We start from the raw sequence: 22,149 nt of genomic DNA on the forward strand, positions 1-22,149 counted from the left end.
GTGATTGACACGTGAACTGCGTTGACACAGTCCAGGCTTCTAATTGACACACCGGCTGCGTTGACACAGTCCAGGCTGCTAATTGACACATCGACTGTGTTGACACAGTCCAGGCTGCTAATTGACACATCGGCTGCGTTGACACAGTCCAGGCTGCTAATTGACACGTGAACTGCACCGGTGCAGTTTAGACTGCATCGGCTGCTTGGCACAGTACAGGCTGCGCCACTTAGTCCAGGGGGCGTCGACTCAGTGCAGAGGGCGTTGACGCAGCAAAAGCCCGCCACACAGTGTTTATAAGGAACACCTGCCGAAACAAGCCAGACCTCACTCACGCTCGCTTGTCGAAGCTCGTGTCAGTGCAGACTTCGTGTTCGTGCCTTGCCTTCCTTGCCGATTATGGAGCAGAGACGCAAATCATCCGCCGTGTGGGACCATTTTGATGTCCCGGAGAATAAGGTATTATTTATTTATTTATTCAAATCGCCTTATGTCGCCGAGAGCCTCTCGGCGAGAGGCACTCGCCGAGTGCCTCTCAGATTATTGACATGTGTTGTACCATTCTAATCCGAATACATTTCAAGGTAACTCTTAGTTACTTCTTATTCACATTTCATTACAGGTGAAATGTCGAATTGTCATACACCAACAGAAGCACCTCCACCATGCTGAGGCATTATCGGGCCAAGCATGAGAATGAAGTTCGCGATACACCCAGTATTACGCCAGGTATACAAACGTTCACTCATCTTTTCACGGTTGCTATGTTGATGATTTAAATGACAATCAGTAATTATTGGTTGACTCTCCACTCCATGTTTGACAATCAAGGTTCCACGAAGCAGCTGTACTGGAAGGACCAACACACTTCTTTCCCAAACCTCTCCCACCTCGCAAAGGAGTTCCTTTGTACGCCAGCCTCATCCGTCCCTTGTGAGCGTGTGTTCTCCACAGCAGGAGAAATCGCTTGTAAAAGACGCAACAGGCTGAAGTTTAAAACATTGGAGCATCTTATTTTTCTCAATAAAAATTTGTGAAATAAAAGCCCACAAGCATCCTCATTCAAATGATCTTCACATTATTTGAACACATTGAATGTTGCAAAATGAATGCATGGATGTGAATGATATTGTATACACTTCATCATCAAATCGATGAATGACCTTATGAAAATGTTTTGGAACAGTTGTAGATGCAAAACCGTGCTGGCAGCTACATAATAGATAATCATCATCATCATCATCATCTTCCGAGCCGCTTGATCCTCACTAGGGTCGCGGGGGGTGCTGGAGCCTATCCCAGCTGTCTCCGAGCAGTAGGCGGGGGACACCCTGAATTGGTTGCCAGCCAATCGCAGGGCACACAGAAACGAACAACCATTCGCACCCACACCCACACCTAGGGACAATTTAGAGTGTCCAATCAGCCTGCCACGCATGTTTTTGGAATGTGGGAGGAAACCGGAGCACCCGGAGAAAACCCACGCAGGCCCGGGGAGAACATGCAAACTCCACACAGGGAGGCCGGAGCTGGAATCGAACCCGGTACCTCTGCACTGTGAAGCCGACGTGCTAACCACTGGACTACCGGGCCGCCCTTACATAATAGATAATAAAAGAAAAATATCCCAAACCATAGGGATCCTCCCAAAAACTAAGGATGTGCTGAATAAGAGATCCTTGTACACATACTTTTATTACTTCCATATTTGACCTATTGTGTGGGAGTATGGGGAAATGCCAGTAAAACACTGTTTTGAAACTACAATACAAAGCAATCGGAACAATCACTGGTTCCAAATGGACGGAACCCACAAATCCACTGTTTATCAAATTAAACAATGAAATCTCATGACCTGATTGACTTCAAAATCGCCCAATTAATGTACAAAGCACACAATAATAACCTTTCCCAAAAGATCCAGAAGCTTTTTAAAATTTGAGAAAGTTGTCATAATTTAGGGGGTACTAATCTATACAAAAAAATCCAAAACACGAACGAACATCACACAAAGGAGTGTATCTGTAATAGGTGTAAATCTGTGGAATGATTCTGAAACGGACCAGTAAAATGAGGAACTCTCTTGCTGAGATTAAAAATGAATTGGAGAGTAGTACAAGACAACTACACAAATCAGAATTAAGCTGATAAATTCGATACACTCATGAAATATAGCAATACATCAGAAATACATTGATGAGATTATTTAATATATTAATGAAATGTAGCATCCATTATGAATATGAGAAAATCGACATATACATGTGCTCTAAAGAGTATGTACTGTATATACAAACCTAATGTAAAAATGTATTAGTACAGCATACATAAGGGTAAAAGCATTTGTTGATATTTAGACTTTCTTTCCTATTTAGAAAAATGATCAATTCATATATAAGAAGGGGTAGGACTCGGGGTAGGTTTTTTGCTTCTTTCTACTCCTTTGAACACATATTTGTGATGATGACTATTTTCTTTTCCTTTTTTTATATCGTACCTTCACCTTTTGCCAATTTATTACCGAATTGTATATTTTATATGTTCAATATACAAAACAATTTATCAGTCAGTTCAGTCTGTTAAGTGGGTTGGCTGCAGGGATCTTGAAGGTCCAGCAGGTGGCAGTGGTCAGGGACACAGTATCAGCACAGTATCAACACAGTGTGTCAGTGTGTCGACACGCCTCATGAGGCCTCATGGACCCATCACTAGCAAACAAACAAAATGACAGTAGCAAGAGCAAACAAACAAACATGACAGTAGCAAGAACAAACATGACAGTAGCAAGCGCAACAGCATACAACCGACATGACAGGAGCAAACAGCAAGAATGACCCCGACACTGAGCGTACGGCCTGGGAGTCCTCTTAAAGCCCTAATTAGCTATGACCAACAGGTGTGCAGGACTGTGCAGCTCCTGGGGGAGCCCTCCAGTGCCACCTGTTGGTTCCTAAACCGAATCATGACAAAAGTGATGCAACATTTATTGTTCTTTCACAGTTTGAAAAGAACAAATCACAAATATGCATTTACAGCTCCCCCCAAGAAAGCACATTTTTAATATGAAAAAAGTAAATGTCCTAGTGTCACAAGATGAACATGTTGAGAGAATACTAACAGTACAAACCATTTCCCTGACACCAGTGTTTCACTAAAATAATCTCCTGAACATACAACACAATATCTCGCTAGTCAAACATATGTACAGTACTTTAATATGAAGTGCACCTTACCAACACTGACTCACACACCGTAGCCCTCTGAAAATAATAATAAATATCAAAACATATCATACAATGCAAAATGTGTTGTACGTTGAATGCTATGCTAGATTCACATGATACATGAAAAATTTACAGTTTTAGACATGATTTCCAGACTTTGAGGCAAAAATTCTGCCATAGCACAAGATGACACAAACCAGAAAAACATTCTGCATATTGTTGCACCCACTAGCAAAAATGTTATCTTTGTCATGAAGATTTGTTAAAAAAATATAACGATAGATGCTCTTTTCAAAGTGCATCTGATAAATCACTTTTTTTTTAATTGGGCTTTCAGCTAAATATAATTCCGCCACACAAATTCTGCCATCAAAAGGGCAAAGCTGGAATTTATTACACTCTGCATGCCTGCTAAAATGTTATTTTCAATAGTTTGTATGGTGAGATAAGATTTTTTTCAAATCTGCAACGGACAACACACATCAAGGTACAAAAAAACACCATCAGGCATTCAACAGTTTTGTTGTAGTGTGTGTGGCCTGCTCCAGTCGTCTCAACACGACTCACACAAAGACTCTGTTCCACCATTGGTCACAAGTAGAATATAGTTCTTCAAGAAATAGCTCTTGCATGATCTCACAAACACGTAGAAGAGCAGACACTTCTTGGTATGTGCCGATGGTAGCCAAGTGTTTCCGAAGAGCACCGAAGGAGAAGCATTGTACGATGGCAATGTCAGCAAGAAAGAACTTGCTTTGGAAAATACTTCTTGCCATCTGGAGAACCTACTTTTTCACCAAAACCAACATCAAAAGCATATTTTGTTTTATTTACTGCCATTACCTTGTTGGTCAGTCAGGGCCCTTCTTTGATTGATTGTCAATTCATGTCGAGTCAAATGGCTTGAGTAAGCTGTTCCACACACATGTTTGGTGACGGCTTGACCTTTTTCAGACCCTAAAATAGTCAGTAAAGACAGTATTATGGTAATCCAGCTGAGATGTGATAAAGGCATGAATTACTATTACGAAGTGCTATTGAGAAAGGAAAGGCTTCACTTTGGTCAGCTCCCTAAGCGGAAAGAAGCTAGATTTAACAACAGCACAGTTTTGCCAGTCCAATTTCAAATCACTGTCCCATGTCACATCCAAATTCGAGACTGTTCACTTCAGATAAGGAGCCCGGGGTGCCCAAGTAAGCAGGATGGGATATGCAAGGGCCACTGGGACCAACCACTATTACTTCTGTTTTCTTTTCATTGAAATTCAAGAAATTCAGTGCCAGTAGGTCTTGATTTCCTCCAGAAAGGATAAGAGTGGCCACAGTCAGAAAGCATCTTTTTTGCACCACGGGACATACATCTGACAGTCATCCATACAGCAGTGGAAGAAAATACCTTGTTTCCTAAAGATGGAATCCAATGGGAGCAGATACAATGAAAACAGAGGCCGCAGAATTGAACCCTGAGGAACACCACACAACAGAGGGGCAGACAGCAGAATCAGAAGAAACAAGGCAAACGCTAAAAGTTCTGTCAGCCAAATAGGATTTAAACCACTCAATGGTGCTACTGCTAATGCCTACCTGGTGCCGCAAATGAGCCAACAGACTACCGTGATCCACTGAAACAAACGCTGAAGTCAAATGGAACAAAACCAGACACACATTGTCCGCAGTGTCATTTGCCAGGAGGATGTCATGAAAAACTCTTAACATGGCTGACCATGTGTTCTGCATCACTTTGAAACTGCTCCATGATGTTATGTTCATCCAAAAAGGATTTTACTGCATGTGCACCACATTTTCCAGATTTTTTTGAAAAAAAAGGCATCTTGGAAATGGGTCTAAAATTTGACAGAACATCTTGAACAAGGGTTCCACCACAGCATATTTGAATTGTCGGGGAAAAACACCAGAAGACAGACTGTTATTGTTAATGATAAGACCAATTTACCAATACTCAGATACACAAAAGGAGCACCAAACAACCTTTCCAGTTTGTTGCTTTTGGAATAATTAAAAAAAAGAGACATATATTTTTAAGATCATGCTTAACTGTTTACTTGAGACTATAAATACATGACTATAATAATAATAATACATCACATTTGTAAGCGCCTTTCACAACACTCAAGGACACTGTACAGCCAAGACCAATAGTAAAACACAGATAAAATAATAAATAAAGAAAGAAAGATTTAAGGCGGGTAGGCAAGTCTGAATAGGTGGGTTTTGAGCTGGGTTTTGAATAAGGAAAGAGAGTCAATATTACGAATGTTGGGAGGAAGTGAGTTCCAGAGTTTGGGGGCAGAGCGACTGAAGGCTCTGCACCCCATTGTACTGAGATGGGCAGAGGGTAGAAAAAGGTGGAGGGAGGATGAGGACCTGAGTGAGCAAGAGGGAATGGAGATTTGAAGAAGATCTGACAGATAGGGGGGCGCAAGGTTATGGATGGCTTTGAATGTATAGAGAAGTATTTTGAAGTTGATTCTAAGTTTGACAGGAAGCCAGTGGAGCTGTCGGAGGATGGGGGTGATATGATGGAAGGAGGGGGTTCTCGTGATGATCCGGGCTGCTGAATTCTGAACAAGTTGAAGTTTATGGAGGAATTTTTGATGGACACCGAAGAGGAGTGAGTTGCAGTAGTCAATACGGGAAGTGACGAGACTGTGAACAAGGATAGCGGTGGTGTGCGGAGTGAGTGAGGGACGGAGGCGGTTTATATTGCGAAGGTGGAAATGAGCGGACCGGGTAATGTTATTGATGTGGGAGTGAAAGGATAGTGAACTGTCAAGGATGACACCCAGACTCTTCACCTGGGGGGAAGGAGATATAGTGGCATTATCAATTGTGAGGGAGAAACTGTCGGCTTTGTTTAGAGTGGATTTGGTACCGACGAGTAGGAGTTCAGTTTTATTGCTGTTTAGCTTGAGGAAATTGTGGGTGAACCAAGATTTGATTTCTGAGAGACAGTGAGAGAGGGACGAGGGTGGGAGAGAAGCGTCGGGTTTGCTGGAGAGATAGAGCTGGGTGTCATCCGCAAAGCAGTGAAAGTGTAAGCCAAATTTGCGGAAAATGTTTCCGAGTGGAAGGAGGTAGACAATGAAGAGGAGCGGACCGAGGACAGAACCCTGGGGAACACCAGAAGAAACGGGGAGGGATTGTGAAGTAAAAGAATCAACTTGAATGAACTGAGAGCGGCCAGTGAGATATGAGTGGAACCAATGTAGAGGGGTGTTGGTGATGCCTATGGTAGAGAGTCGATTGAGGAGGATGGGGTGAGAGATTGTGTCGAAGGCTGCACTCAGGTCAAGGAGGATGAGGATGGAGATAAGGCCAGAGTCTGCTGCCATGAGAAGATCGTTTGTGATTTTTATGAGGGCTGTTTCAGTACTGTGACGGGGACGGAAGCCGGACTGGAATTGTTCATAAAGACTATTGTCGGTGAGGTGGGAGTGGATCTGAGAGGCGACAGTTTTCTCCAGAATTTTCGAGATGAAGGGAAGATGGGAAATGGGGCGTAGGTTATTGAAGTCATTGGGATCTGAACCAGTTTTTTTCAGGATTGGTGTGACAGCTGCAGTTTTGAAGAGCACAGGAACAATTCCAGTCGACAGAGAGGAATGGATAATGGCTGAGATGAAGGGAAGCAGAGAGGGTAGGCAGGATTTGACCAGAACTGTGGGGAGGGGATCAAGCTGACAGGAGGAAGTCTTGGATTTAATGATGAGGTCTGAAATTAATGAGAGATGGGGGAGTTCAAAAGAAGAGAACAGTTTGCAAGGGGTGAGAGGTTCAGATGAGGGGAAAGGTACAGAGGAGCCCAGATGCTGGTGGATTCTGTTGATTTTTTCATTGAAAAAGAGGAGAAGTGCATTGCAGGTGTCACGAGAGTAAAAGTGAGGTGGTAGGGAGTCAGGAGGTTGAGTGATTCTGTTCCAAAGGGAAAAGAGAGTCTTAGTATTTCCAGCATTGGAGCAGATGAGTCCGGAGTAGTAATGTGATTTTGCTTGAGAGATGGAATCCTTGTAGAGGGATAGCTGAGCTGCATAGATGTCCTTGTGAGCAGTGAGGCCGGTTTTCCTATAAAGTCTCTCAAGCTGCCGGGTTTGGGATTTCAAGGAACGTAGATGAGGGGTGAACCAAGGGGCAGACCGAGTAAAAAGGACAGAGCGGGACTTGACAGGGGCGAGCGTGTTGAGGATGCTGGTGAGACCAGAGTTGTATTGGAAAACCAAATCATCAGGAGTGGAGTCAATGTCCGGAGTCAGGGTGGTCAGCCATGCAGTGAGAGAGTCAATGTTAATGTCTTTAATATTACGGTAAACAATGGTCCGGGGTGATTTGGCAGTTGAGAGCTGGAGTGTAATGTTGAATGAGATAAGGAAGTGGTCCGTTATTGGAAGTTCGTCAGCAGTACAGTTGGAGGGGGAAATACCAGAGCAGCAGATCAGATCCAGGGTGTGACCTTTGATGTGTGTGGGAAAATCTACAAATTGATCAAAACCAAGACTGTTAATTGAAGAAGTGAAGTCAATGGTGAGAGGAAGAGCAGTGTTGTCCATATGTATATTAAAATCTCCCAGGATTATTACATTTGGTGACAGAGAGGAGAGATGGGTGAGGACAGTAGACACTTCATTTAAAAAGTCGCGGTGGGGTTTGGGGGAGCGGTACACTGTGGCAATAATCGTGGGGATGGGTCCGGATATTTGACAGGCAAGGCATTCAAAGGAGGAAAGTGGCGGGAGAGAAACCGAAAGTACTTTCCACTTCTCGCGGTATACTATCGCGAGACCTCCTCCGCGACCAGAATCGCGGGGCTTGGAAATGTAAACAAATCCCGGGGGAGTGGAATCGTTCAACTGTGAGAAGTCCCCGGGAGTTTGCCAGGTTTCATTCAAGCAGAGAATGTCAAGCTTACGGTCCGTGAGGATATCTTGAATGAGATTACCCTTCCCAGTAAGCGAACGGATGTTAAGTAGCCCGAAGTTGACGGCGGCAGTCTCGCTGCTGCGGGGGCCGTTAGCCGCCCTAGCCAAGCCGGCTAACGCACGATGGTCGATGGATCGGCCGGCGTTTCTGGATGGCCGACGGGAGGAAGACCAGAAGGAGACGATGGTGTTGGATCGGTTGAGGCAGAAGCCCCGACGAGACCCACGATGAATATATTTCCGGGAAGGAAAGCGAACGATGTCCGGGAGCCGGTGTAGAGCAGGAGGAGGGCCCAGCCATTGGAAGCGGAGCCGAAGGAGCTCGGCCAACGAGTACTGGAGCAGACCCTTGACAGGTCGATGGAGGAGCGACAGGTTGACAGGTAGGACGCTGAGACGCCGGGACGAAACAGTCGAAGATAGTTGAGAGTGCGAGACAGGCCTGAATGGGGGCTGGGTGGAATGACTGTGAGATGATGATCGTGATTCCATGCGAAACAGTAAAACAATCGAGCGTAAAAACACCGTAAAACACAAAAGTTTGTGGGAGAGCAGCGGCAGCCAAAAACGCGCCAGCGTTCACTCTACCCGGAAGTCCCAGGCAGTGACATAGTTCACTTAATGAATAGCAAGTTATAACATTGAACTCTCTTGCAGCTGATCTATTTCTGGCAGCATTTGCCCAACAAGAAAAGGGTAAGTTGAATGATCCTCAACTAGTATTGTGCGTATGGTTAAAAAAACAAAACAAAACCAAAAAAAAACTATAATAATAATAATCAACCTTTCGTTGGGCATTTCAAAAAACAGGTGGCTCTGTCTGGCATATTCACATTTTTTTTATTGGGATATCGATAATTTGTTCCAAGAGAAGTTTTGCAGAGCAACATGTGATGAGGCTGAACCTATTTTTATTGATTATATTCAATCTCTTTTGTGATAGTGCAGTAAAGGTCAGTTCAAGAAAAATAAGAATGCTTTATTTATTCAAACATGAGGTGATTAAATGCTCTTTGAATCCCTTGTCAAATGAAGAAGGATTTATTCCAGCCTGCCATGGTGTAGGTTATTCTGATTTATATACTGGTTCGGTCCTCGTGGCAAGAGGAGGGGGCACGTTGTGTTTTGGGACTGCAGCGTGTTATCATGCTGATCTGCGTGCTGAAGTTGTGACTGTTGCCAATGGACGGGTGCTGGTACTTTGTCGTGTCAGAATCCATGTATCGCTGCAGGTGCCATCGCCGCCACTTCCTCTTGATCTCAGCCTGGACCTGACGCATGGCAAAATGCGGACAAATATACACCCTAATGTCCTTACGAAATGTCCTCCCATACCCATTTGTCATGTCCTTGTTTACGATGATATGAATGCAGCGTGTTATACCGGAGACAAATTCCTTGTGTGTTCTACATACTTGGCCAATAAAGATGATTCTGATTCTAATCCAAACAACTTTTTTTAATGTGAGTTTCCTTTGGAGTCACTGTAAATGATAGCATATTTATTTCAGTCAATACGGTAAATGTGGGGAAAATTTACGGTCTATAAAAACTAGAGCTGTCAGTTTAGCGCGTTTTTGATGGCATTAATTTAAATGAATTTTAACGGGATGAATTTTTTTCTCGCGAGATTAACGCGGCACACGTCACAAGCGGATGTTATGGTGCTCTATAAATACACCAGAAACAAAACAACAAGCGCACTGCGGAAGTCCACGCCCATGTCTGTTTTTGCCAGCCATGGCAGCGCGAGACACCGAAAACGGATACTTAAAACGGATACTTATGAATGGAAAGTTTACTTTTAAAAAGTTGCCAGATTGCTCCACAGACAAGACCAAATTTACCTGTTCTTCTCTCTCTGTGTATCATACAGATATACGATGTATGCCACTGACGCGATTGTTACTTGTTTGGAACTATTTTGTGTGGGAGGTTACAGCGTTCCGTGTCCATATAAATAGAGCGGGTGGAGTTTTTCTGTGTTCGTCTGACAGTGACGGTGCGCAGAGCCGGTGACATGACAACGAAAGTTTAGCGGTGCAGTGGTACCGACCTAGCGAAAATAAAACGTCTCCAGTCTTGTCATAGAACCAAGTGTAGTTATCCGAAATGAGGTGACTAGACACAAAAACCGTAGAGAGACTTCCGCGCAAGAAGGACCAACATAATCAACATAGCCTGACTTTGTTAAGGGAAGTGAATGGCTTGCCCCAGCAGCACAGGGGAAGTGCTTGCGCTTGTTTGTACGGCCGGCAGTTTTGAATACAACGGCACATAACGAACACTGGTGTCCGTAGTCTCGTTATTCTACAACAAACATACAGAAGCTGTGTTCAAAGCAAACTTGAGAAAAACGAAGTGTGCAACCATGGTTTAAATCCACTATAGGCTGAGTACTAGTGTACCTTGGATGTGCACTTTATAATGTTATATTGCTCTGTTTTGATTTCATTAAAAAAGCTGTTAAAGCAGCTGTTGTGTGACAAAATATTTTTTTACTATTTCCATGCCTTTTGCAAGAGCGTTTTGTTTATGCTTTTTCCAGGTTCCTTGTGACCGGTGATTTCGGTTTAGACTTTGTCAGAGAGCGCTTTTCTATGAACGTTGTAACACAGTTTATCTGAGTCTGCTTTATTTTTAGATCCACACTCCATCTGGTTCGTGTTCAGACTTTTTCTCTCTCTGTCTGTCTGTGTGTGCATATATAAAACAAGACGAAAGCAAACAGATAGTGTATATGTTTTGTTTGTGAATCAATCTGATAATCTTCCCATGGGGCATATTATACATTGAATAGTCACAAGCCCAAAGGGCAACCAAACTTTACATAACAATGGTTCTTTATTTTTTTTTTTGCCCCTGATGTAAATGCGACAAAGGAAGATAAATCACTGTTGTTTCACTGCCTCGTAAACATGTTTGTGTGTGATGCACTCACCTCTCCGTTGAGGAAGCAGTAGAGAACTGCCACCACAAAGCCCTAAAGAGAAGTAAAACACATTTATTCACAACAATTTCTTCTGGTGCATCGCAATGAGTAAAGTGGAAAGCTGCTTTCAAGCAATTTTCTCCTAAATTTTGTATGGTAGAATTGTTCATCAGGCGTCGTTAAAATGATCTATCTGGGTTTTTTTCGTGGGTTGTTCGACCTGCTAATGCTATTTGTAAACATCCTCTTGATTTTTTTTTTAGATGGCCCATTAGGCCAGGTCGACAGACTTGTTGACCACTGCAGTAAAAATGGCTGCCAGAGAACAACTGAGACACAGGAGATGAGGACATTGAATCACTGCAGAGAGAAAAAATATTGACATTCCAGATGATGAATGTCAGGATGGGGAACAGGGCCACCCCTCCCTAAACACACTGTTTAAAGCCTTATCACATTTTTGTGCAATTACAGAAACAAAAGTTGGCTTTTGGGGTGTGATTTTTTCTCACCTCTTAGGCAGGGAAGGATTCCGAGTTGGTTTGTGAAGTCGAGAAGTTCTGATAAGATATAGTCAGGCTCACCTCAAAACACTGATAGTGCTCTCGTAGCAATTCTCTTCCAAAGAGTTGGACTTATTCCACTCTAGAGTTGCCCCCTAGTGAGAGGGAGATGAAAGTGCGACACTCTGCCTTTGGGTAGGAGGCGGGAGTTATTTATGCCCATGCACCAAAAACACAGAATTCCCAGCTGAGGAGGGCATGCTTCAGAGGGCTAGAAATGGAGACTCCCTTGTTCTGCTGGGCAACTTCTTCAATGCTCATGTGAGTAATCACGTGAGAGCTGGATGTGGCATGACACAGAGGAACCCCCAACTTCTCTTACCAGAGTCCAAGCAGTGTTATTGGAGTTCTGTGCTTGTCAGGAGCTGTTAATGGTGAGCACTATGTTCAGACAGAAGAGTGCTCCAATGTGGACTTGGCACCAGGACACCCAAGAGTGGAGTTTGATCAAATTTGTGTGTGTGTGTGTGTGTGTGTGTGTGGGCAGGGGGGGGGGGCGTTCTTTGCACGAACAGCTGCATGTCTTGGAGACTGAGGTGACAAGAGTGGCAAAGCTGTCAAATGATTACAAGCTAATGGTGTGTTATCTTTGATGGTAGTGGAAGATGGTAGTTCAATATGGCAGCTCAAAGAGAGAGTGCTGTCAATATCTGAGTGCCTTGTGAGATGGACCATTAACCCCCACGTCATGGAAGACAGAGGACATCAAGTCAGATGGACCATGTTCAATGTCTTCCTTTTGTTGAGGTGGATGACTGGAAATATGGCTGTAAAGTGACCAGTGCCAGTCATGGCGGCAATCCCCTGTTGGTGGACACCAGTGATGAGTGTCAAGCTGAAGAAGGAGTCTCAGTAACGAAGAGCCAGATGAGGTGGCTCAAATATCTTGTTAGGATGCCTCTTGGACACCTCCCTGCTGAGGTGTTCTGTACTTGTGCCGCAAAGATGAGCTTCCCGTTATGGCCCAGGACATACTGGAAAAACTATGTCTGCAAGGGCAAGGGTGGAAGAGCTGGACAAAACGGCTTCGGTGGACAAAATGGCTTCGGTGTTGTGACTGGTCGTTGAGGTATCAGTTGCTATGCAGCTACTGTGATCCTTTTATGCTTTGGCCCTTATGTTATGTCACATTTAGTCTGTCATGTAGGGTCAATATATAAGCTCGAGTTACTCAGTGAACCGTTGTCAGTTCGTCAAGCTTTGTCCCAGTCACAATGGCAGATTTCTTCCATGTCTTCTGCATCCAACCCTGCTGTATGTCGTTTGTATTTTCATAGATAAAGACTTCTACTTTTCCCACCTTAACCTGCTAGCACAGCAACCCAATTTCTGATAAGCGGAAGAAAATAGATGGATGTTAATCATCCTTTAGAAACAATTCAATTATAAACGTGTTACCTGAAATGAGCCAAGGATCAAATCAAAGACAAGCCTTAGCTCTGTCTTGACTTGCTCAGGAATGAATGCAAACACTATAAAGTTGATTCCAAACAGCGGTATCAGGAGCAGTGTGGACTTGGCTAGCCTCCTGAAATAATCCACACCATCAAAAATGTTCAGGTCCATATATTATTCAAAAATATAATATGTATTTATATCACATTTCATGTATAGACTATATCTTTATTGTACTATACTATGGCTTAGCTAGATTTTTCTTGAAAAAGAGACCTCAGTCTAAATGTTCTATTTTTCTGATTCGATCTGACATCTCCACCATTGATTGATTGATTGATTGATTAGGACACTCTATGAGAAAAAGTTTTGGAACACAAACATTTCAACTGAAGTGTCTTAAATTAAAACAATATTTGGGGTAGATAACTCAAACTCTAAACCCCATGAACTAAGATGCCATTTACATATGTCTGCAGTCCACTCACAAGTACTGGTTTGACTCATTCCTTCCAATGTCTGGGCAGTTGATCTTCTGACGCAGTATTCGGATGATGCAGATGAAGAGAATGAAGTTAATCTGTGAATAAGATATGGACATATTTGGGGTAAGGGTTATCGCAATTTCCAAAATGAGACCAAAAAAACAATTAAAGTGAATATGTCAGACTTGCTGTTACTTTTCCAAGACGGGTTGTTGGGACACTTTTTTCGTGGGTCAACTCAGCCATAATCAATGAAACTGGGTTCAATGGCTGAGTTTTCAAAGAAAATCTCGATGAGCAGTTTTGTTGTTGAATAATGACAATATATGGCTTCTTTGTGACATTTTGGGCATGCCTTCTTGAGACATTTCAAAAGGGTTTTCTTTTTGAAGGACTAGAAATGACCAAAATATGTATTTGGCCCCAGATTATGACAAAGAAACGAAGCAATTTCAAAAGGATTTAGCTTTTCTGTATAGTGTGGGGAGGTGATCAACAATCACACATTGCCCGAATTCAATCGCAAAATGAATGCGGTGTTGGAGTCGCTTTGCAAAATGAATAAGAAGGAGGAGTAGTCGACCTGGTTGGGAATAAATTCAATGATTGATGGAGGATTCAGCTAAGTGATGTTGAGAAGACACAAGCATTGCAGAAATTGTGCACATCCTGTTCCCAAAACAATGGCGATCCGGACTTTCTTCTGAATGGGAAAAAATTTGAGCGGATGCAAGCATTCCTATTTGCCCGAGACTGCTAAGGCCTGTCCTTCAGTCACAGGTGCTTAACATGAACAAATGACAACAACACATGCCCCGCAATTTCAAAGTCTTCGCTGGATTTCAATTTTCTCTAGCCTCACATGCTCCTAATTCATGTCAAGGCCGATCTGGAAGTCAGCCCATTATGTTCTTCTCCATGCTGCTTCGAGGTCTCAGGTGAAAAGGACTGCCCCTTCCCCAATCAGGAATTCTATGAAATATATTTGGATCCCACAAATGTAGACATGGATTTGCAAAAATGTTTATCAAGGAGAATGGAAAACCGAAAAAGCACAACAAAATACACTTGGTTACAAAGAGCCACAGTCGAATGAGACAAACCAAAAGTGCCTGCAACAAGCAAGTAAAAATAGAAACACAAAATCACGTGTCACCAAATACAATAATAACCAAGAATAACTTTATGACAAAAACAGGACTTAGATGAGAAAATATAAAACGTGATGAGAGAACTAGGAAGCAAGAGCCAAAACGTCTCAATTAAACAAGCACTTGGTACGAGAGTCGGGAGCAAGGCTTGAATAATCTGAATGGTGACTGCCGAAGTTGGAGTCATTTTACAATCCATTTATTGTATCGCATGACAGGGAACACCCTCCATTACAGCAGTAACTGAAAAATAGACGAAGCGAACCCTGACACACTAAGCTACTTGGTCAGTGAAGGGGTGTGGCTTAACACATGAAACCTTTCCCTGAAAGTGCACTCTCAGAAAATGGCGCCCCAATTTATTGGTCTTTACAAAATTGCGGTCCCCTCCGTGAGTCGTCTCCTTACCGTGGTGGAGGGGTTTGTGTGTCCCAATGATCCTAGAAGCTAAGTTGTCTGGGGCTTTATGCCCCTGGCAGGGTCACCCATGGCAAACAGGTTCTAGGTGACGGGCCAGACAAAGCACGGCTCAAAGACCCCAATGATGATCGAAATAAATGGATCTAGGTTTCCCTTGCCCGGACAAGGGTCACCGGGGCCCCCCTCTGGAGCCAGGCCTGGAGGTGGGGCTCGTTGGCAGGCGCCTGGTGGCCGGGCTTACACCCATGGGGCCCGGCCGGGCACAGCCCGTAGAGGCAACGTGGGTCCCCCTTCCCATGGGCTCACCACCCATGAGAGGGGCCAAAGGGGTCGGGTGCAATGTGAGCTGGGCGGCAGCCAAAGGCGGGGACCCTGGCGGTCCGATCCTCGGCTACAGAAGCTAGCTCTTGGGACATGGAAGGTCACCTCTCTGGCAGGGAAGGAGCCCGAGCTGGTGTGTGAGGCAGAGAATTTCCGACTGGAAGTAGTCGGACTTGCTTCCACACACAGCCTGGGTTCTGGTACCAGTTCTCTCGAGAGGGGTTGGACTCTCTTCCACTCTGGAGTTGCTCACGGTGAGAGGCGCAGAGCAGGTGTGGGCATACTCATGGCCCCCCGGCTCAGTGCCTGTACATTGGGGTTCACACCGGTAGACGAGAGGGTTGCCTCCCTCCGCCTTCGGGTGGGTGGACGGGTCCTGACTGTTGTTTGTGCATATGCACCAAACAGCAGCTCAGCATACCCACCCTTTTTGGAGTCCTTGGAGGGTGTGCTGGAGAGTACTCCTGCTGGGGACTCCCTTGTTCTGCTGGGGGACTTCAATGCTCACGTGGGCAACGACAGTGAGACCTGGAGGGGCGTGATTGGGAGGAACGGCCCCCCGGATCAGAACTTGAGTAGTGTTTTGTTATTGGACTTCTGTGCTCGTCACGGATTGTCCATAACGAACACCTTGTTCAAACATAAGGGTGTCCATATGTGCACTTGGCACCAGGACACCCTAGGCCGCAGTTCGATGATCGACTTTGTAGTTGTATCATCGGATTTGCGGCCGCATGTTCTGGACACTCGGGTGAAGAGAGGGGCGGAGCTGTCAACTGATCACCACCTGGTGGCGAGTAAGCTCCGATGGTGGGGGAAGATGCCGGTCCGTCCTGGCAGACCCAAACGTATAGTGAGGGTTTGTTGGGAGCGTCTGGCGGAATCCCCTGTCAGAAGGAGTTTCAACTCCCACCTCCGACAGAGCTTTTCCCATGTTCCGGGGGAGGCGGGGGACATTGAGCCCGAGTGGACCATGTTCCGTGCCTCTATTGTTGAGGCGGCCAATCTGAGTTGTGGCCGTAAGGTGGTTGGTGCCTGTCGTGGCGGCAATCCCCGTACTCGCTGGTGGACACCAGCAGTAAGGGATGCCGTCAAGCTGAAGAAGGAGTCCTATCGAGCCTTTATGGCCTGTGGGACCCCAGAGGCAGCTGACGGGTATCGACTGGCCAAGCGGACCGCGGCTTCGGTGGTCGCCGAGGCAAAAACCCGAGCGTGGGAAGAGTTCGGTGAGGCCATGGAAGCCGACTTCCGGATGGCTTCGAGGAAATTCTGGTCCACCATCCGACGTCTCAGGAGGGGGAAGCAGTGCACCACTAACACTGTGTACAGTGGGGATGGGGCGCTGCTGACTTAGACTCGGGACGTTGTGAACCGGTGGGCAGAGTACTTCGAAGACCTCCTCAACTCCACCAACACGCCGTCCTTGGAGGAAGCAGAGCCTGGGGACTCTGAGGTGAGCTCTCCTATCTCTGTGGTTGAAGTCACCGATGTGGTTAAAAAGCTCCTCGGTGGCAAGGCCCCAGGAGTGGATGAGATCCGCCCGGAGTTCCTCAAGGCTCTGGATGTTGTGGGGCTGTCCTGGTTGACACGCCTCTGCAACATCGCGTGGTCAACAGGGAGAGTGCCTCTGGATTGGCAGACCGGGGTGGTAGTCCCTCTTTTTAAAAAGGGGGACCGGAGGGTGTGTTCCAACTACAGAGGGATCACACTCCTCAGCCTCCCTGGTAAGGTCTATTCAGGGGTGCTGGAGAGGAGCGTCCGTCAGGAAGTCGAGCCTCAGGTTGAGGAGGAGCAGTGTGGTTTTCGTCCCGGCCATGGAACAGTGGACCAGCTCTACACCCTTAGCAGGGTCCTTGAGGGTATGTGGGAATTCGCCCAACCAGTCTACATGTGTTTTGTGGACTTGGAGAAGGCGTTTGACCGTGTCCCTCGGGGAGTTCTGTGGGGGGTGCTTCGTGGGTATAGGGTACCGAACCCCCTGATACGGGCTGTTCGGTCACTATACCACCGATGTCAGAGTTTGGTTCGCATTGCCGGCAGTAAGTCGGAATCGTTTCCAGTGGGGGTAGGACTCCGCCAAGGCTGCCGTTTGTCACCGATTCTGTTCATAACCTTTATGGACAGAATTTCTAGGCGAAGCCGAAGCGCTGAGGGGGTTTACTTTGGGGGCCTCAGTATTACATCCCTGCTTTTTGCAGATGATGTGGTGCTGTTGGCTCCTTCAAACGGGGCTCTCCAACTCTCACGGGAGCGTTTCGCAGCCGAGTGTGAAGCGGTTGGGATGAAAATCAGCACCTCCAAATCTGAAACCATGGACCTCAGTGGACCCTCCGGGTCGGGGAGGAGATCTTACCCCAAGTGGAGGAGTTCAAGTATCTTGGGGTCTTGTTCACGAGTGGGGGTAGTATCGGTCTGTCGTGGTGAAGAAGGAGCTGAACCAAAGGGCGAAGCTCTCAATTTACCGGTCGATCTACGTCCCAACCCTCACCTATGGTCACGAGCTATGGGTCGTGACCGAAAGAACGAGATCCCGGATACAAGCGGCTGAAATGAGTTTTCTCCGCAGGGTGTCCGTGCTCTCCCTTAGAGATAAGGTGAGAAGCTCAGTCATCCGGGAGGGGCTCAGAGTCGAGCCGCTTCTCCTCCACATCGAGAGGAGCCAGATGAGGTGGCTTGGGCATCTGATTCGGATGCCTCCTGAGCGCCTCCCCGGTGAGGTGTTCCGGTCATGTCCCACCGGGAGGAGACCCAGAGGAAGACCCAGGACACGCTGGACAGACTATGTCACCCAGCTTGCCTGAGAACGACTCGGGGTCCCCCGGGGAGAGCTGGAAGAAGTAGCTAGGGAGAGGGAAGTCTGGGCTTCCCTGCTAAAGCTGTTGCCCCCGCGACCCGGCCCCGGATAAGCGGTAGATAATGGATGGATGGATGGATGGATGGACAAAATTGCGGTGCTGGTAAATATACATCTGGCTTCTGTTTGTTTTTACCCCACATTCTATGTCTCTCAAGTAAAACCAGTCTTTTCGAGTCAATTGTCCTCCCCTCTGCTTCTCCCTCCCCTTCCTCTGTTGTTTGACGGTCTACCGTGCCTTTTCACCCCTCCACCTCCAGACTCCTCATCAGACTCCAAGACTGTGTCTTAGCCTTCTTTTAGGTGTTCCTCTCACTCCCTTTCCTTTTAGATCCATCATCATTATCCACTGCTTCATACTATCCACTGTGTCCAAACCAACTCTCAAACGTTGGCTGTCCCTCTGATTATCTTAGTTCTAATCCAACCTGGAATGTGGAATGTGATGTCTCCCTTTCCATCACCTCCAGCTCTGCTTCCTGTTGTCACTTCAGTGCCACTGTGTCAAGGCTATACATTCTGGGTGTCAAACGCATTTTTGTCACGGGTCACTTTGGAGTTATGTTTTCCCTCAATGGGCCGTTATGACAGTGAAACTGAATAAATGTTTCGTCATCCCTTCTCATAAATTGTACAAAACCAATTGATGGATTACTAGTTTTTAAATCACTCGGCAACTATTTGTTTGTGAAATGAGGTTTAAAGGTTCATCTTTGGTAAAGTTTCTCTTCAACTCTTATTGCGAAATCATTTATTCATGTCATTTATTAAACATGACAATTGACATTTCAGTACAGATTTTAGCAAGGATCATACAAATTGACATGCCTGATTTTCTTTCGCGGGCCATACAAAATAATGTGGCGTGCCGGATTTGGCCCCGGGGCCTTGAGTTTGACACCTGTGCCATACATCATAAGAATGGCGAGCCAAACCCACTGAAGACACGTGGGAAGGGGTCTAAATCGTGGGAGAGAAGAATAATAATCCCTCTTTTAAGGCTATTGCACCTACCAGGATTAATGCCAAAATGGGAGTTTTGATGATCCACCAGAAGACATCCGTGCTCTCTATTATATCCCAGCACCTGGTAAAACAGGGAGAGAGGGCAAGCTCAAGAATGTAGCACAACCCACACCTGTGTTGAACTTACCCAATATCATTATAGTAGGCTTTGGCCAGGCTCCAAGCACTGATGAAAATGGCCGGCCCCCCTTGGAAACGACAGCCGGAAATTCGCATCGGAAAGAGCAACACATGCGTGCATGAGAAACACGGTCATGTTTGAACCCAGCAGCATTGGCCAGGGCATAGGTGCCATCCTCACCCCAACCGATAAAGATGTATGCCCAAAAGTACTTCCTCTCCGAGAAGAAGGACACAGACAGTAAGGCATGGAGATAGAGGCCTTCCACCAGCAGCCAGAAGAAGCTGGCCATGATGCAGTATTGGAAAAACACTATCACTGCCTTACAGCCAGCCTGCAAGACAAAAGTAAACATACAGAAATCAGAGATTGAACGATGTTTTTCATCTACCGACTGACTGAATGATCTATGTAACACAGGGGTGTTCAAAGTCACAGAAATCAAGGTCCGCTGTCCTGCCTGTTTCTCCCAGCCGCTGTCTCTCCCAGGAGAACACAGCTGATTCAAATCATCAGGATCATTCTAATGCTGCTTCAGAGCTGGCTGATGAGCTGATCATCTGAATCAGGTGTGTTGCTGGCGGGAGGGCTGGAAAACAGGCAGGGCAGTGGCCCTCCAGGTCCTGAGCTCGACATGTCTGATCTAACATCAACCGGGGCCTATCCCAGCTGTCTTCAGGCAGTAGATGGGGTATACGCTGAACTGGTTACCAGCTAAACGGAGGGCACACACATGCTAAACAACCATCTCTGCTCATAATCACGCCAAGGTCCCATTTAGAGTGTTCCATTAACCCAGTGCTTCTCAATTATTTTCTGTTATGACCCTCCCAACAAAAAGACAACAATTTGTGAGCACCCCCACCCTCCCCTCACTCTTTGCCACCACAATAATCACATTGTATCCTTATTAAGATTAAAGAAAAGAAAAATAGACATATAGTTCAAGTTACAGATAAGAATAAGTTTATGAACATTGTTCTTTAGTCTGGAACAAAAAAGATTTTCAATGCATCAATTTACATGAAATAAACTTATTGAAACATTTTTGACCAAGTTACTGCACCATTTGAAACATTTCACCATTCTGAAAACCAAAATTTAAGAAATCAATAAATGAGTGGGGCCCCTCACCATTTGAAAAGGATTGCGTCAACCTATACAACACATACATTCATTCATTCATTCATTCATTCAATCATCTTCCGAGCCGCTTGATCCTCACTAGGGTAGCGGGGGGTGCTGGAGCCTATCCCAGCTGTCTCCGGGCAGTAGGCGGGGGACACCCTGAATCGGTTGCCAGCCAATCGCAGGGCACACAGAAACGAACAACCATTCGCACTCACACTCACACTTAGGGACAATTTAGAGTGTTCAATCACCCTGCCACGCATGTTTTTGGAATGTGGGAGGAAACCGGAGCACCCGGAGAAAACCCACGCAGGCCCGGGGAGAACATGCAAACACCACACAGGGAGGCCGGAGCTGGAATCGAACCCGGTACCTCTGCACTGTGAAGCCGACGTGCCTACCACTGGACTACCGGGCCGCCACAACACATGCAATACATGCTGATTTATATAGCGCTTTCACAACAGCGGCAGCTGTAACAAAGCGCATAACAAAACAGTTAACATAAAGTAAAATAATAAACACAACACATAACATAAAACCCGGACAGTCGTGCAGTCCTAACCACTTTTCCGTCACACACGTTGTTGTTTGAAGCAGTTTGAGATGAAAGAGGAGAGAATCAAAGTGTCCTTTAACCAGGGGATCAGAGACGTCATGCTATGGTACATGTATGTGGAATGTGGGAGGAAACCTGAGTGCCCGGAGGAAACCCATGCAAGCACGGTGTGAACATCCAAACTCTACACAGGAAGGCCAGTGCCGGAATCAACCCCTGCACCTCGGCAGTGTGAGGCAGGTTTTAAGTTTTTGTTTTGTTTTAAGTCACAAATTCATTTGAACTGAATTCAATTTGTATCCACTGTAAACAGCTGATGTGGATTTTTTTCCACTAATAACATGGCTGCAGTTACAAAAGTACAGTGTTTTTCTATATCTTTCCTGATATCTCTTCCAAATATTTACAAAAAAATGCTCCAGTGAATTTGATTCACCTCTAAGAAATGAACAACATCAGAGAAATATTTTTACATGGTTGTGTATATTTTGTGTATTTTATTGTAATAAACTGAGTGACCTGATGAAAATTATTTGACTTGGGGTATCATCAAAAATCAAGTGCCAGTTCAAATTTTTTTATTTAAAATTGAGCCGTCACCTTACCGTGGTGGAGGGGTTTGTGTGTCCCTATGATTCTAGGAGCTAAGTTGTCTGGGGCTTTATGCCCCTGGCAGGGTCACCCATGGCAAACAGGTTCTAGGTGAGGGACCAGACGAAGCACGGCTACAGGAACCCCTTATGACGAGTAAAATTAATGGATCTCAGTTTCACTTGCCTGGGCGCGGGTCACCGGGGCCCCCCTCTGGAGCCAGGCCTGGAGGTGGGGCTCGTTGGCGAGCGCCTGGTGGCCGGGCCTACACCCATGGGGCCCGGCCGGGCTTAGCCCGAAGAGGCAACATGGGTCCCCCTTCTCATGGGCTCACCACCCATGGGAGGGGCCAAAGGGGTCGGGTGCAATGTGAGCTGGGCAGCAGCCAAAGGCGGGGACCCTGGCGGTCTGATCCTCAGCTGTAGAAGCTAGCTCTAGGGAC

At 45.8% G+C, this 22,149-nt stretch overlaps 1 protein-coding gene and 1 long non-coding RNA gene across 3 annotated transcripts in view; one reads left to right on the plus strand and one right to left on the minus strand.

The window, feature by feature from the left end:
- The window catches only part of LOC127593107 (uncharacterized), a 49,789-nt gene continuing 27,640 nt past the window's right edge, over positions 1-22,149 (plus strand). The window contains exons 1-3 of one of the 2 annotated variants that reach the window (XR_007960323.1): positions 1-459; positions 623-729; positions 832-1,210. This is a non-coding gene — a long non-coding RNA (uncharacterized LOC127593107). Of the gene's footprint in view, positions 460-622; positions 730-831; positions 1,211-22,149 lie in introns of those variants that run through there. The other variant, XR_007960324.1, reaches the window with a different exon arrangement.
- The window catches only part of vipr1b (vasoactive intestinal peptide receptor 1b), a 91,096-nt gene continuing 78,063 nt past the window's right edge, over positions 9,117-22,149 (minus strand). Inside the window, exons 7-13 of the mRNA XM_052054283.1 lie at positions 19,607-19,760; positions 19,433-19,493; positions 19,294-19,366; positions 13,537-13,628; positions 13,052-13,181; positions 11,100-11,141; positions 9,117-9,429 (exon numbers count right to left, since the gene is read on the minus strand). Of these exons, the coding sequence (XP_051910243.1) occupies positions 9,235-9,429; positions 11,100-11,141; positions 13,052-13,181; positions 13,537-13,628; positions 19,294-19,366; positions 19,433-19,493; positions 19,607-19,760 (747 nt within the window). The 3' untranslated portion in view covers positions 9,117-9,234. The remainder of the gene's footprint in view (positions 9,430-11,099; positions 11,142-13,051; positions 13,182-13,536; positions 13,629-19,293; positions 19,367-19,432; positions 19,494-19,606; positions 19,761-22,149) is intronic.

Source organism: Hippocampus zosterae, chromosome 20, assembly GCF_025434085.1.
Source record: "Hippocampus zosterae strain Florida chromosome 20, ASM2543408v3, whole genome shotgun sequence".
In the NCBI taxonomy this organism is placed as follows: Eukaryota; Metazoa; Chordata; class Actinopteri; order Syngnathiformes; family Syngnathidae; genus Hippocampus; species Hippocampus zosterae.